Source organism: Ornithorhynchus anatinus, chromosome 11 (genome assembly GCF_004115215.2).
Source record: "Ornithorhynchus anatinus isolate Pmale09 chromosome 11, mOrnAna1.pri.v4, whole genome shotgun sequence".
NCBI classification, from domain to species: Eukaryota; Metazoa; Chordata; class Mammalia; order Monotremata; family Ornithorhynchidae; genus Ornithorhynchus; species Ornithorhynchus anatinus.
This window is the reverse complement of record NC_041738.1, coordinates 3,568,592-3,583,659: the sequence shown is the minus strand read 5'-3', so window position 1 is coordinate 3,583,659 and position 15,068 is coordinate 3,568,592. Positions and strand designations below refer to the sequence as shown.

The 15,068-nt window shown below is 57.8% G+C and overlaps 1 protein-coding gene across 1 annotated transcript; it reads left to right on the top strand.

The window, feature by feature from the left end:
* The first annotated feature begins 239 nt into the window (after positions 1–239).
* LOC100082194 (cystine/glutamate transporter-like) lies at positions 240–13,481 on the top strand. The gene is made up of 14 exons (XM_029074592.2): positions 240–371; positions 732–802; positions 2,585–2,778; positions 4,146–4,272; positions 5,920–6,035; positions 6,952–7,077; positions 7,870–7,969; positions 8,065–8,109; positions 8,963–9,086; positions 9,329–9,432; positions 10,502–10,598; positions 11,422–11,571; positions 12,119–12,311; positions 13,339–13,481. Exons 3-14 carry the CDS (start codon positions 2,601–2,603, stop codon positions 13,401–13,403), a joined length of 1,425 nt encoding a protein of 474 aa, XP_028930425.1. The 5' UTR covers positions 240–371; positions 732–802; positions 2,585–2,600; the 3' UTR covers positions 13,404–13,481.
* The last annotated feature ends 1,587 nt before the right edge of the window (positions 13,482–15,068 follow it).

Genomic DNA, 15,068 nt, shown 5'->3' with positions numbered 1-15,068 from the left:
TAGTAGACACCATTCCCTGCCTTCCACCAGCTTGCGGTCTAGAGGGGGAGACAGACATTAATGTAATGTAAGCAAATAAATAAAGGATAAAATTCAGGGATTGGAGAGGAGGGAGAGGCTTGGTCAGGAGAGGATAGTGTCAGAAAACCCGAGTTTAGATGGTGTTTCAGAAGGGGGTTGGTCCACAGGGTCAGAGGCAGCGGATTGGTCAAAGAGGATTCGGACTGAGACGCCTCTCTTAGTTGTACCAAGAAGGGAGCCAGGGAGTCAGAGTAGAAGGACGGCTTGTGAAGGGTTCAGGAAGGAGTTGGAGAGGAGGAAGTGGAGGCAGCGGGTGTGAGCGACCCATTTAAGACGTTCGGACGGGAGAGGTAAGGACGGAGCTGGGGCGATCCCTGAATGGAGTGATGGGGTGCGGAGAAAGATTTTTTGGAAGAGGAAAGACGTGGGAGTGTTCGAAGGCAGAGAACTGAGCGGTTAAAGACGGAAGTCGGGGAGGGAAAAAGAGTGGGCGCAAATGTTTTTAGGAGGTGAGAAGTGATCCGGTGGGAGGTGCAGGTGGAGGGGGTCGACTTCTTAAACGCTGAAGTTAAATGTATATTTTTATTTGGACATTGAGTCGTTCTGCTATTCCATCCTGATACATTTGTCCTGCTTCGGGTTATGTCCTCTATCTTCCTCCTGCCCCCATTCTTTGTAAAGAGCTTTTGTCTGTCCATCCACCCCACTAGACTGCAGTCTCCTTGAGGACAGAAAACCTGTTTCTCGCTCCTGCCGCTCTCACCTCTCCCCGAAGTGCTCAGTAAGTGCTTCACACCCCTCAGGCGCTCACTAAATGGGTGATGATGGAGTCTCCAGGGGAGTGTGACAGACATCCTTAGTACTGAAACTACAGGGCTGAGAGGTTGGGCCGAGGAATAGATTCTAGGGCATGTGACATCATCATTATTAATGTTATTTATTGAGCGCTTATTGTGTGCAAAGCACGGTCCTAAGCGATTGGGAGAGTGCAATATAATGGAGTTGGAGGAGAGCTTAAAGTCTAGAAGGTGTTCTCGTCTCTGCCGGTCGTGTTCCTATGGGCGTCCAGAGTGCAAGAAGTCAGCGGGAGGGCAGGGGTGCTTCACACGGCAAAGTGCATCCAGAGGTTTTTTAAGTGTCGAGTGACCACAGCAGCGCAGTGCCAACGCTGTGCCGTGGTACCTCAACCAGGCAGGCGGTTGCCATGGTTGCCCCCGCTGCCTTCTCTGCCCAGGTCGGACAACCGGATAGTTTTCAGGATCTCAGCCGGTCCGATCCACCTTCCTCACGGACGTCACCGCCCCTGCATCTAATAATAACTAATTATGGTTTTGTTAAGTGCTTTCTCTGTGCCCAGTACTGTACTAAGCGTTGGGGTGGGTACAAACAAATAGGGTTGGACACAGTCCCTGTCATGCATTTATTCATTCAATCGTATTTAATGAGCGTTTACTGTGTGCAGAGCACTGTACTAAATGCTTGAAAAGTACAGTTTGGCAACAGATAGAACCAATCCCTACCCAACAACGGGCTCGCAGTCTTATCCTGCATAGGTCTTAATCCACATTTTACAGCTGAGGTAACTGAGGTACAGAGAAGTGGAGGAATTTGCCCAAGGCCACACAGCAGACAAGTGGCAGAGCTGGGATTAGAACCCATGACTTCTGACTCCCCAGCCCATGCTCTATCCGCTACGCCATGTTGCTTCCCTACTGGCAGAACTGGGTCAAGGAGACTGGAGCTGTGCCCCTCTTCTAGGTCCCAAGAAGAGCTAAGCCCTGTGGACGGATGGATGGATGGGTGGCTGGTTAGACAGGTGCTTGGATGGACAGACCTGTGCGGTCTATGCCTCCTGCAGTCAGTCATTCAGTCGTATTTATTGAACGCTTAGCATGTGCAGAGCACTGTATAAGAGCTTGGGAGAGTAGAGCAAAATAATAAGCAGACATATTCCCTGCCCGCAGAGAGCTAACATTCTAGAGGGGGAGACAGACATTAACATAAATAAATAAATTACAGATATGGACATAGGAGCTGTGGGGCTGGGAAGGGAGATGAATAAAGGGAGCAAGTCAGGGTGATGCAGAAGGGAGTGGAAGAAAAGGAAAAGAGGGCTTAGTCAGGGAAAGCCTCTTGGAGGAGATGGGCCTTCATTAAGGCTTTGAAGTGGGAGAGAGTAATTGTCTGACGGATAAGAGGAGAGAGGGTCTTCCAGGCCAGAGATAAGACGGGGATGAGGGTCAGTGATGAGATAGATCGAGGTATTTGAGAAGATTTAGCATTAGAGGAGTGAAGTGTGCGGGCTGGGATGTAGTAAGAGAGCAGTGAGGTGAGATGGGAGAGGGCAAGGTGATTAAATGTTTTCAAGCCAATGGTGAGGAGTTTCCGTTTGATGCTGAGGTGGGTGGAGGTTCTCGAGAATCACTGGAGGTTCTCGAGTGGGGGAACGTGGCCTGAACGTTTTTGTAGAAAAATGACCCGGCCAGCAGAGTGAAGTATGGACTGGAGTGGGGAGAGAGAGGAGGGGGAGGTCAGCAAGGAGGCTGATAGAGTCATCCTGCAGGTGCCGGGGGCCGAAGATGGTGGGGGCCGTGTTCCTGAGGAGGAAGATCACGCTGCCTCGCGCCTGTGCGCTCCTGATCGCCGCCATGGTGGGCAGTGGCATCTTCGTGGCGCCCAAGGGCGTGCTGAGACACTCGGGCAGCGTCGGCCTGTCCCTGGTGGTCTGGCTGGCCTGCGGGCTGCTGTCCCTGCTCGGTGGGTGCCGGTCAGTCCCATCCTGGCCTGGCCCACGGACGGACGGACGGACGGACGGACGGTTTGGGCCCCTGCAGGCTGGGCCCTTCCCGGGGTGGGGCCTTCGTCCGGTGTCGTTGCCAGACTGGGGATGCTGGGGAGAGGAACGACTACAGGTAAACAGGAAAAGCAAAGATAGCAGGAGAGTGGACAGTCAACAGGCACGGTTTCACCCCCCGGGGGACGAACTGGTTATCCCCTGGGCTGCGGGGCAGGGTGGCCGGCACCTAGGAGCCTCGGCTTTATGCCCCTTTCCCTCACCCCAAGTAATCCGTCTCGGGGGTCGTGTTCATCTGTCTGTGTGTCCCTTGAGGGGAGTCGGTCCCACTGCAACCACAAGGATCTCTGCTGGGCCCAGGGCGAGGGAACCCCCAAAACTGTTATTGAGACTGGACCCCTCCCCACACGCTTGTGAGGCTCACCTGAAATGCCTGCCCTCCTCAGATTCCCCTCCCATCCATCTGATCCATCCCCGCTATCACCCACCTTCAATTATTCCATTATTCTCCCGTATATCAAAGCCTTATCGAAGGCCCATCTCCTCCAAGAGGCCTTCCCTGACCGCACCCTCCTTTCCTCTTCTCCCACTCCCTTCTACGTCACCCTGACTTGCTCCCTTTATTCATCCCCCCTCCCGGCCCCACAGCACTTATGTGCATTTCTGTCATTGTATTTATTTATATTAATGCCTGTGGGCAGGGTATGTGTCTGTTTTTTCTTGTGTTGTACCCTCCCAAGCGCTTAGTACAGTGCTCTGTACCCAGTAAGCGGTCAATAAATATGATTGAATGAATGAATGAACCACCTCCCACGCAGGGGGTGCCCCCTGGCCCCCGTCCTTCTGGTTTAGAGGGGAGTCAATGAGAGAAGCAGAGCAGATGATAAAAGAAAACTCGTCCCCCCGCTCTCTTCTCACTGTCCTCCCGCCATCCATCCCCTGTCTAGCCCTCCCGTCCTCCATCCCTCCACCGTCCGTCCCCCGCTGCCCATCCTGTCCCATCCGTCTGTCCCCCCGCCATCCTTTGGGCAATTATTTGCACTTATTGAGCGCTTACTGTGTGCAGAGCACTGGGAGAGAACAGTGTAACATTTGGTAGACACTTTCCCTGCCCTCAACGAGCTTATGTCTAGAGGACATCCTGATGCTACCCTGCACTGGGGGCTCCCGGGGAGACTCTGAGTGACCCAGAGGCTTGCGGGGTGGGACGTGGTCACCGGCCTCTCCCCACAAGTGCCCCGGAGGTTCCTCCGGACACAAACGTGTCTTCTACCTCGGGTTCACCAAGTCGGGCCAGGTGCCGGACGCCGCTCCCCTCCGCTCCCCGCAGGCGCCTTGTGCTACGCAGAGCTGGGGACCCGGATCACCAAGTCTGGAGGTCACTACACCTACCTGCTGGAGACCCTCGGCCCCCTGCCCAGCTTCCTCTTCCTCTGGGCCGAATACTTCGCCATCAGGTGCTCCGGCTCAGAGGAGCCGTGGCTACGGCTGGTGGGGGGGGGCCTGGTGGGGGAGCCGGGCTCTGAGCCTATCTTCACCCCCCCCCCCCCGGCTGAGGAAGCCCCCCGGGAGTCCTTGGGAAAAGAGGAATTAATCTCTATCTCAAAAAGCCGCTATCTTGGGGCAGCCGGGACTTCCTGTGGATCCTGGCAGAGGGCAAGGTTCAGGCCTGTGAGGCTGGCGGGGCAGGAAGGGCAGCAGGAGATTGGAGCTTACAGGACTGGGGGAGCTGAAAGGACTCAGTGGGCAGCAGATGGGAACCTTTTTTATGGTATTTGCTAAGTGATTACTCTGTGCCAGGCACTGTAGTGAACGCTGGGGTAGATATCAAGTTGGACATAGTCCCTGTCCCACAGGGGGCTCACAATCAATCCCCATCTTACAGATGAGGCAGTTGAGGCACAGAGAAGTGAAATATCTTGCCCAAGGTCACCCAGCAGGCAAGTGGCAGAGCTGGGATTAGAACCCGTGCTCTTTCCAGGCCGGTGCTCTATCCACTAGTCCATGCTGCCAGGGGTGGGGAAGCTGACGAGACCTGGGGGACAGGAGGAGACGGAGAACTGGGGTGAGGAGCTGGGGCTGGGGGAGGTGGGGGAGCCGACGGTGTTCGGGGGCAGGAGGAGACTGGGGAATGGGGCTGGGGGCTAGAGGGGGCTGGGTCAGGGTACCACAAGGGGCTGCAGGTGGGGGCTGGAGAGGGTTCAGAGAGGCAAAGAGCTGGTGGATCAGGCCTCAGGCACACACTCAACATGCACGCAACCAGCACCTATATCTGGTGTATGCAGACACACACCCAATGTGGACCGCTAGTCCGTGTGCCCAGGACACATAGCCACTGTACCCACACATATTCACACATATTCAACATGTGAAGCTGTTCGTGTACAAACACCATTATACATACCCAGCATGTGCATATGGACACACACACACACACACACACACACACACACACACACACACACACACACACATTCCCCCTCCAACCACCCCCCCACCACATACCTTACACCAGCCCAGGACTTTGGAGGAATCGGACTTTGGAGGAATCCCGTCTTGGATGCCGGCCTGAGAACCATCCCTCTTGACTAGGGGTGAACCATCCAACACCCCTGACTCTCCCCTCTCTATCCCTGACTCTCCCCCAGTGACCCAGCACGGACCATCCAGGACCCTGACTCTCCCCCCTCCATCCCTGACTCTCTCACTGAACCAGAACGGACCAACCCGCACACCTCGCTTTCCCCTCTCCATCCCTGACTCTCCCCCATTGACCCGGCATCGAACACCCAAAACCCCAGACTCTTCCTCCTCCATCCCTGAATCTCTCACTGACCCCACACGGGCCAAACAACACCCCTGATTCTCCCCGCTCCATCCCTGACTCTCCTCAGGGACCCGGCAAGGACCATCGAACAACCCTGACTCTCCCCTCTCCCTGCCAACTAAGCCCGCCGCACAGTGTTGTCCGCAGTTGAACTGTGAGCAAATGGCCTGGACCTCTAGATTCCTGCCCCGTCCACCCCACCCCACCCCACCCCGACGCCAGGCCCCCTACGCTATCCGGCCCCTTGGGGCCCTTCCATCCCCTCTCCTCCCCGCAGGCCGGCCAACAGCGCAGTGGTTTGTTTAACATTTGGACGCTATATCCTGGAGCCTTTCTTCGCCCCCTGCCCGACCCCCCTGCCCGCTGTGAAGATTGCCGCACTGCTGGGGTTTTGTGAGTTATGCCCGGGAGGGTATTTTGTTTTTTTGGTTTTTTAATGGTGTTTGTTAAGCGCTTACTATGTGTCAAACACTGTTCTAAACGCTGGGTTAGATACAAGGTGATCAGGTTGGACACAGTCCCGGTCCCACATACGGCTCCCAGTCTCAATCCCCATTTTACAGCTGAGGTAACTAAGGCACAGAGAAGGGAAGCGACTTGCCCGAAGTCACACAGCAGACAGGTGGCAGAGCCGGGATTAGAACCCGGGGCTAACGGGTATGACGGCCTGGTGCGGGGGTGAGGGGGGTTGGGGAAGGGAATGTTGAGGGTCTGTGGGGCAGGTAGGGGTAGAGGAGGAGGGAGACCGTGACATTCTGAGGGAAGGACTTCAAAATCTTCTGTTCTATCAATCGGTTAATCGATGATATTTATTTATTCTCCCGATTGTCTCCTCTCAGCACCAACTCTCCGGCTGACTCCGGACAGCCCCCTCCCCGTGCCCACCTTGGGGCTCGGACCAGGACTTTGGACCTGGGGCTCGGACTGGGGGCTCAGACCTGGGGGTCGGACAACGCCCTGGGCTGAGAAGGGTGGCGGGCAGCGGGCCGGAGCCCGCGCTGCGTCCCAAGGGGTGGGAGGATGGACCATTCCATGGCAGAGCGGGTTGGGGGCCACCCCCGGGAACCCCGGCCGATGGGTCAGTGGGCGGTTAGGGTTAGAGCCGGGAGAGATTCCCCAGGCCGGCGCTGCTCTTCTTTCCTCAGCGGAGCCGGGCGGCCCGGGGGCTTTTGGGAACGAGATGGCCGGAACCGAGGACCCGTTGGCCCTGGCCGGTAGCCGGGCGGCCTCGGAGGCCTGACCGGCCCAGCCCACCCTGACCGACCGCTGCCACGCGGCCCCAAGGCGGACTCCTCCTCTCGTCTTCCAGACTCCGTGCTCGCCCTGAACGGCTGGAGCGTCAGCTGGAGCGCGCGGCTGCAGTCCGTGCTGTCCGTGGTCAAGCTCACGGCCCTCGCCCTCATCATCGGGCCGGGGACCTTCCTCCTGGCCCAGGGTGGGTGTGGGGCCGGGAGGACCCGGAGAGCAGGGCCCCGGATTCCCGGCCCCAGTTCCCTATTCCCAGTGGGACCCCACGGAGGTGGCTGAGATGGGACGGAGGGGAGGCGGGGGGCACTCGGGACTCTGGGTCGACCAGCAGCTGAGCCAGCCGGGGTCTGTTTATGAAAACTCTGGTATCTGTTAAGCTTTTACTAGGTGCCAAGGGCCCCGGGTGAATACGAGACAATCAGATTGGACACAATCCCCCTCTCACGTGGGACTCCCGGTCTAAGGAGGAGGGAGAACAGGTATTGCATCCCCATTTTACAGATGGAGAAGCTGAGGTCCAGAGAAGCGAAGTGACTTGTCCTAGGTCACACGGCAGACAAGTGACAGAGCTGGAAATAGAACTGAAGTCCTCCGACTCCCAGGCCTGAGATCTTTCTACGAGGCCGGACTGTTTCTCCGCTTCTCTCTCTTCTGGCCTGGGGAGCTGCAGAGGCGCCCCCGATTCGGCCACTCCCACTAAGAACTAGAACCGCTTGGCCCAGTGCCGGAGGCCCCGGATTCTGTTCCCAGCTCGGCCACCAGCCTGCTGTGCGACATCGGGCGAGCAGTTGCCCTCTCTGGGCCTCGGTCTCCTCTGGTAAAATGGGGGCAAAGATGCTCGCCTCTCCCCACCTCCCAGAGATTGTCAGGTGCCCAGGAAGGAAACAAGGTGGCCGGAATATTCAAGGTGGAGGAGGGGGCCCCCCCACCCGCTGGTCTCCCTCCCCGTGAGGCCCGGTCTGTGTCCCCCCACCGACAGGGCACACGGAGAACTTCCGGGAGGCTTTTGGAAACTCCGCACAGTCACTGGACAAGCTGCCGTTGGCTCTCTACGCCGGGATGTTCGCTTACTCTGGCTGGTGCGGAAGCGGGCCGGGCGCGGAGGGTGGACGGACCACGGTGGCCGGCCGCCCGGCCCGGGACTCACACCGTCCACCCCTGTCTGCCTCGCTAGGTGCCAGACCAGCTTCGTGAGGGAGGAACTGGTCCGGCCAGAGCGGTGAGCATGGCGCCTCCCCCCGCCGGCCCTGGACGCCTGCTCCCTTCCCACCGCTGAGGGGGAGGGACCGTGGCGGGGACGGGGATGGGGGGACACCCTGGAGGGTCGCGGGGCGGGGGGCAGCCCAAGCTTCAAGGGGCACCGGATTGGCCGGGGAGAACTGGGTTGGTTCTAGGCAGATCACAGGCCTCTGCTGATCGTAGAGTGGCGGGGAGTGAGCCCCGGGAGGCCTCCTTTCGCTACAGACCGCCTGACCTGAGGCCAGGAGAAAATGTAAGGGTGGGGGGGTCCAGAGGCAGAGATAATGTCCGTCCTGCCCACCCACCCGCTCCCCAGTTGGCTACTGACTTGCCCGGGAACCCCCGGGCCAACTGGAAGGTGGGAGGAGGAGACAGGAAGGGCGACTAGCTCTGGGTGGGCGTAGTCCTGGGGACTGGTCCAGGCCAGGATACTCTAGCGTGCAGATGGAGGTCAGATCTAAGCCCTTGGGCTGGCCAGGTAGCCACCACGTCCTGTCTCGGCCCGTCACCGAAATGGGCACCGTCATGGGGGGGCCTGGCCCGGCCACGTGGATTCTCCGGGCCCTGGAAGTGAGCCAGAGAGCAGAGAGGGGACCACTGGGGACCAGGCTGGCTGAGAGAGAGACAGAGAGAGAGAGTGTCGGGGGGGCGGCAGGGGTAGGGCCAGCTGTCTCCCTTCCTCCCCTGGCATCCTGCCCAGAGCCCCTCAAAATGGGCAAGCAGAGGGGACCTTGCCAATCTTGCCCCCGGGGACCTTCCCGGCCCCAACCCGGGGGATACGACCAGCCCCCGGTCCGCCCGCCTGTCCGTCTGCCCGTGCATCTGCTCCCCAGGACCGTCCCCCTGGCTGTGACTGCGTCGGTCCTCACCGTCATAGTCGGATACATGTTGACCAACCTCTCCTACTACACGGCACTGACCGCCGAGGAGGTCCTGGCGTCCGAGGCCGTGGCCGTGGTGAGCCTCGGTCTTGGCCCTCCCCCTGGGAGCGAGGGACTCTGGGAAGCCGGGGAAGCCACTGAAACACTTCCATAGCCCCGCGGGCCCCGGCCTGTGGTCTTTGGGCTCTGCCATTTAGCATCTTTTCCGTTCTCAGTGGGGACGGCGAGAGTTCTCGAGGCCCAGACGATAACCCCGGTCAACCCCTTCTTAGCCCCCTTGGCTGGAGGGCACTATGCCTGAATCCTTTCCCGCCCTAGAGCTTTGCCCAGCGAGCCTGCCCCGGCCTCAGCTCTCTGGTCCCGGTCCTGGTGGCGCTGGCCTGCTTCGGGTCAATGAACGGGGGCATCCTTGGCTTCTCCAGGTGAGACCTTCTGTTTTCTGCTTAGGCAGAGGGAGTCCACGAGAAGACAGTGTGGACTCTGCTACCCACCGGCAATAAAATCAATCAATCGGTCAGTGGTATTTATCGACCACTTACCGTGTACTGAGCATTGAACTAAGCGTTTGGGAGAGCACGATTCAATCGAGCAATCGATCGAGCACATTTATCGAGCGCTTCCTGTGTGCAACAACACTGTATTAAGCACTTGGGGAAGTACGCTATAATAATAATCATGTTGGGATTTGTTAAGCGCTTACTATGTGCAGAGCACTGTTCTAAGCGCTGGGGCAGATACAGGCTAATCAGCTTGTCCCACATGAGGCTCGCAATCTTAATCCCCATTTTACAGATGAGAGAAGTGAGGCGCAGAGAAGTCAAATGACTTGCCCACGGTCACACAGCTGCCAAGTGGCAGATCTGGGATTCGAACCCATTACCTCTGACTCCCAAGCCCGTGCTCTTTCCGCTGAGCCACGCTGCTATAACCGAGTTGGTAGACACGATCGCTGCCCACGGTGAGCTTACGGTCTAACGTGGGAGACAGTCGTTAATATAAATAAAGAAATAACGGGTATGTACGTAAGGGCTGTGGGGCTGAGGGAGGGGTGAGTAAATGGTGAAAATTCCAATTCAAGGGTGACGTAGAAGGGAGTGGGAGGAAAGGAAATGAAGGCTTAGTCAGGAAAGGCCTCTTGGCCTCAGAAAAATCACCGGCTGCTCTTCGGAAGCAGGGCAGGCAACAGGAGGAAACTCAGAGTAGATTTGGAATAAACTTCCGAGAGGGGGCCCCCCTCAGGGGGTGGATCTGCCCCAGCTGGACCTCAGTTTCCCCATCTAAATTATGGACGTGCTCAGACCTGCCTCCCCTCCGTCTCTGTACTATTCAGGTGGCCGGGGAACGTGTCTACCAACTCTACTGGATTGTACTCTCCCGCACACAGCAAGCGAGCAATAAACACCATTGATTTGATTGATTGACGGTGGGCGGAAGCGTGGGGCGCGGATGCGAATGGCGCAGGCCTTCAGCCCCCTCTCCCGTCCTCTGCAGGACGCTGTTTGTGGCCTCGAGGGAAGGCCAGTGGCCCCCGCTCTTCTCCATGATCCACATCCGCAGACACACACCCCTGCCGGCCGTCATGCTCATGGTGAGGCGGGGGGTCCCGGTCACCATCACGGTGTTGTCCGACCTGCTCCGGGGGAGGGCGGGCTGTGGGGGTTGGCGGGGCCGAGCCAGGCCTACGTTTCCCAGCATCCATCGGGGGTCGCAACGCCAGCTCCCTCTCCCCTCCTCGTGAGACACTGACAAATCGCCTTTCAGTCGCCCATCCGGTGGCCGGGCCGGGGGTGGACCGGCAGCTTCCGCATCTGGGACCAACCACCACACCAAGACAACTCCTTCTCCCCCTTTCCTGCTCTGCTTCCCTCTTCTCTTTTTCCTTCTGCTCTTCTCTCTCTCCTTCCTCCTCCTTTCCCCTCCTCTTCCTCCCTTCTTCCTCCTCTTCCTCTCTTTCCTGTTCCTCTTCAATCAATCGGCGGCATTTATTGAGCACCCGCTTGACTGTGAGCTCGTTGTGGACAGGGAAGCGTGTACCAACTCTGTTATAGTGTACTCCTCCAAGCGCTTAGTACGGTGCTCTGCACACAGTGAGCGCTCAATAGATACAGTCGATTGGTTGACTGATGGCCGTATGTGGGGCACTGAATTAAGCGTGTAGGCGGGAACTATTCGATAGTCGGTAGGCACGATCCCTTCCCACCCTGCCCAATTCAGGAGCCCGGAGCCGCGAGGGGTGCCTGACCCTACGTACCCGGGGAGGGGGTCTGGATCCCCTGGCCGGGGTTGGACCTCGCCCTCTCGTAGCCCCGGGCACGTCTCGACTGGAGCCGTGGGGGGCCCAGAGCCCGGGGCCCTGGGAAGGGGATTTGACTGGTCTCCTGTGGCCGTCTCTCTCCCTTCTGCCTCTCCAGTTCCCCTTGGTCACGGCCATGGTGTGCGTGGGCGACGTCTACCCCCTCCTCACCTTCTTCAGCTTCTCCCGGTGGCTCTTCATCGGCCTGGCCACCCTGGGCCTCGTGCTGCATCGCCACCGCCACCCGCAGCTGCCCCGGCCCTTCAAGGTAACCCTGGGGGGGGCGCCCCGATCCCGTCCCATCCCCGAAGCAGCACGGCCTAGTGGAAAGAACCCCATCCTGGGAGTCGGCGGCCCTGGATTCTCCTCCCGGCTCTGCCGATCGCTTGCTGTGTGACCTTAGGCGAGTCGCCTAACTGCTCTCTGCCTCAGTTTCCCCAACTGTGAAATGGGGAGTCAGTATCCATTCTCCCTCCTACTTAAACTGTGAGCCCCGAGAGGGGCGGGGACTGTGTCCAACCTCATCGACTTTTATCTACCCTCGCACTTAGAACGGTATCTGACACATAGCGCTTAAGAAATAACGGATTATTATTATTATTGAGGTTTTGGCCTGATCTCTCCTCCTGGGTCCAGGAGGGTACCCAGGAAGGGGAAGACCCCCCAAAGGTCCCTGTGGGTCCAAACAGGCTGGGCAGGTTATGGGCGGTCTTAGCTCTCTCTCCTTTGTTAGGGGAAGGGAGGGTGGGTGAGGGAGGAGAGGAGGCAACATGGCTGGAACACTGACCGCCTGGTTTCTTTCTTCCTGAGCCCAGGTGCCCCTGGTCATTCCGGTCATCTTTTCCATCCTCTGCTTCCTGACGGTGGGACTGTCCCTGTACGCAGATCCCGTGAATATCAGCATCGGCTGTGCCACGGTCCTGAGCGGCTTCCCCGTCTACTACCTGGTGGCGCGCGGGCCGGGGCCCGCCCGCTGCCCCCTGCCCACCCGCTGTCCGTCCGTGCTGTGTGGGTAACGGTCTCTTTCCCTTGGCGCCCCTCCCCCTCCGCTTCCGAGGTGGAGCTGTCTCCCCTGTGCCGGGGGGCGGGGTGACCCCCACCGCCCCCCCCACCCCGGGGCTCGGTCCGAGGACGGTGGCCGCAGAGTGACTAAGATTCCACTGGTTTGGATCTTTCCACTGCTGGGAGAGCATTTTCTACGGCCCCACTGTAGCGGCCGTCAGCAGATCACCCCCTGGGGACCCCCGGTGATCTCCAGACCCGGCTGCTGAACGGTCAGGCAGATGAAGCAGCTCACTTAGCGTGGGGACTTGGATGGGACCGGTCAGAACTGTTCAACTTAGACATACACAGACGAAGCGGGGGGCCGAGCTGGGGTTATATCGCTATATTGTCCTCTCCCAAGTGCCCGGTACAGTGCTCTGCACACGGAAAGCGTTCAATAGCTACGATTGACTGACTGATCGGGCTTTCCAGAATCAGGAAGGACGTGGACGAGGAAGCTCTGGTCCCCGAATCCGACCCCGGCGGGACGAGGGGCCGGGGCCGACGGGGAACTGGGAAATTAAAGGTCAGAGTTTCTTTACCCGGTGAGGGGTGAACGCACCAAAGTCCACCCCACTGTGAAACAGTTAGGCATAGTAATGAGGTCAGAGGATCTGGGGAGGATCCCTGGATAAGTGGCCCATGCCAACTCACTCAGGGAGAGTCGAGGACAGAGAGGGCAGTCAGGGGTGTCGGATGGTCCTGGCTGGATCACTGGGGTCGATTCAGGGATGGAGAAGGGAGAGTCAGGGGCGTTGGGTGGTCCCTCCTGGGTCACCGTGGGTCAGTCGAGGCTGGAGAGGAGAGAGTTAGGGGTGTCAAAAGATGTAGCCCTAATCAGAAAGGAAACCATCCCCCATCCTCCCACCGTCCTTTGGTGCTACCGTCAGAAGCGGAAACCTGGGCCAAGGTGGGTCGTCGGCTGCATCTCTCAGGGTCTCGTGTCCCGATACCCCCCGGCACCCTCGTTCCTTCATCTCTCCTCTTACAGATTACCTCACCGTCAAACTGCAGCAGCTGCTGGAGGTGGTCGGACAGGAGATCCGAACCTACTGATGGTCTCCTCCTCTCCGGTCCCCTCAACCGCCCCCCTTCAGTTAATGGATCTGTCCAGCCGTGATACTCAGCATAACTGTGGGATTTGTTAAGTGCCGAGAAAACACTGTGTTAGACACAAAATAATCAGGCTGGACATTGACCCTGCCCTAAATCAACCCACAGACTAAGGGTAAGTGAGGACAAAGAACTGAATCCGCATTTTACAGGTGATGAAACTGATCCACAGAGAAGCGAAGTGACTTGCCCAAGATTACACTACAGGCAAGGGCCAGGATTAGAGCCCAGGTTCTCTGACTTCCAGGCCGGCACTTTATCCACTAGGCCTCCTGTTAAACTCCTGTCCTCTCCATGTCTTTCCCATCACTGTAGAAAATACCACTATCCTCCCTAGCTCGCAAGCCCGTAGCTTTGGCATCGTTCTCATCTTATCTCTCGCAACCAAACCACATAGTCCATCAACCACCAAATCCCGTCAGTTCTACCTTCACAAAATCACTAAAATCCACCCCCTCCTCTCGATCCGAACTGCGGCCCAGCCACTTATCCTGTCCTGCCTTGACTGCGGCATCTGCTTCCTTGTTGACTTTCCCACTTCCTGTCTCTCCCTACTCCTGTCCATATTTCACTCTACTGCCCGGGTTATTTTTCTGAAAAAATGTTCAGTCCATGCCTCCCCACTCCTCCAGAACCTCCAGTGGTTGCCCGTCCACCTCTGAATCAAACAGAAACTCCTTACCCATCTGCTTTAAAGCTCACCCCCTCCTACCTTACCTCGCCGAACTCTTAGTACGGCCCATCCGACGCAACCCTCCGCTCCTCTAGTGCCACATCGTGCCCCGATCTCGTCTATCTCGCTGCTGACCCCTTGGCTATATCCTTCCCTAGCCTGGAACTCTCTCCCCCTCCCGGTAATCCAGACCTCCACTCTCCCCACCTTCAGAGCCTCATTCAGATCTCATCTCCTCCGAGAGGCCTTCCCCGCTAAAGCCCTTTTCCCCGACTCCCTCTCCCTTCGCGTCGCCTATGCTCTTGGATCTGCACTTTTTAAGCACTTGCTATTCGCCCCTCCCTAAACAGCGTGGCTTAGTGGAAAGAGCCCGGGCTTGGGAGTCCGAGGTCGTGGGTTCTAATCCCGGCTCTGCCGCTTGTCAGCTGGGTGACTTAGGGTAAGTCACTTCACTTCTCTGGGACTCAGTGACCTCATCTGGAAAATGGGGGTGAAGACTGTGAGCCCCATATGGGACAACCTGATTACCTTGTCTCTACCCCAGTGCTTGGCACATAGTAAGCGCTTAACAAAAGCTGTTATTATTATTATTACATATCTGTAATTTATTTACTTATTTTAATGTCTATCTCCCCGCTTGGGACTGTAAGCTCATTTTGGGCAGGGAATTTGTCTACCAAGTCTGTTGTATTCTCCCAAATGCTCAATGCAGTGTGATGCACCCAGTAAGTACTCAATAAATACCACTGATGGATTGATTGCGGAGGACTGTACTAAGCGCTTGGGAGAGTACAATATAGTGGGTAGAAACAATCCCTGCCCTCGAGGAGCTTACCATCTAAGGAAAGGCCCAAGTGTCTGGGTTTCTTCTAGTGTGCTTTGGGCTTCCAGTGCCCTGGTTTGTAAAGAGGCTCTGCTGATGAGTCCGGAGACGG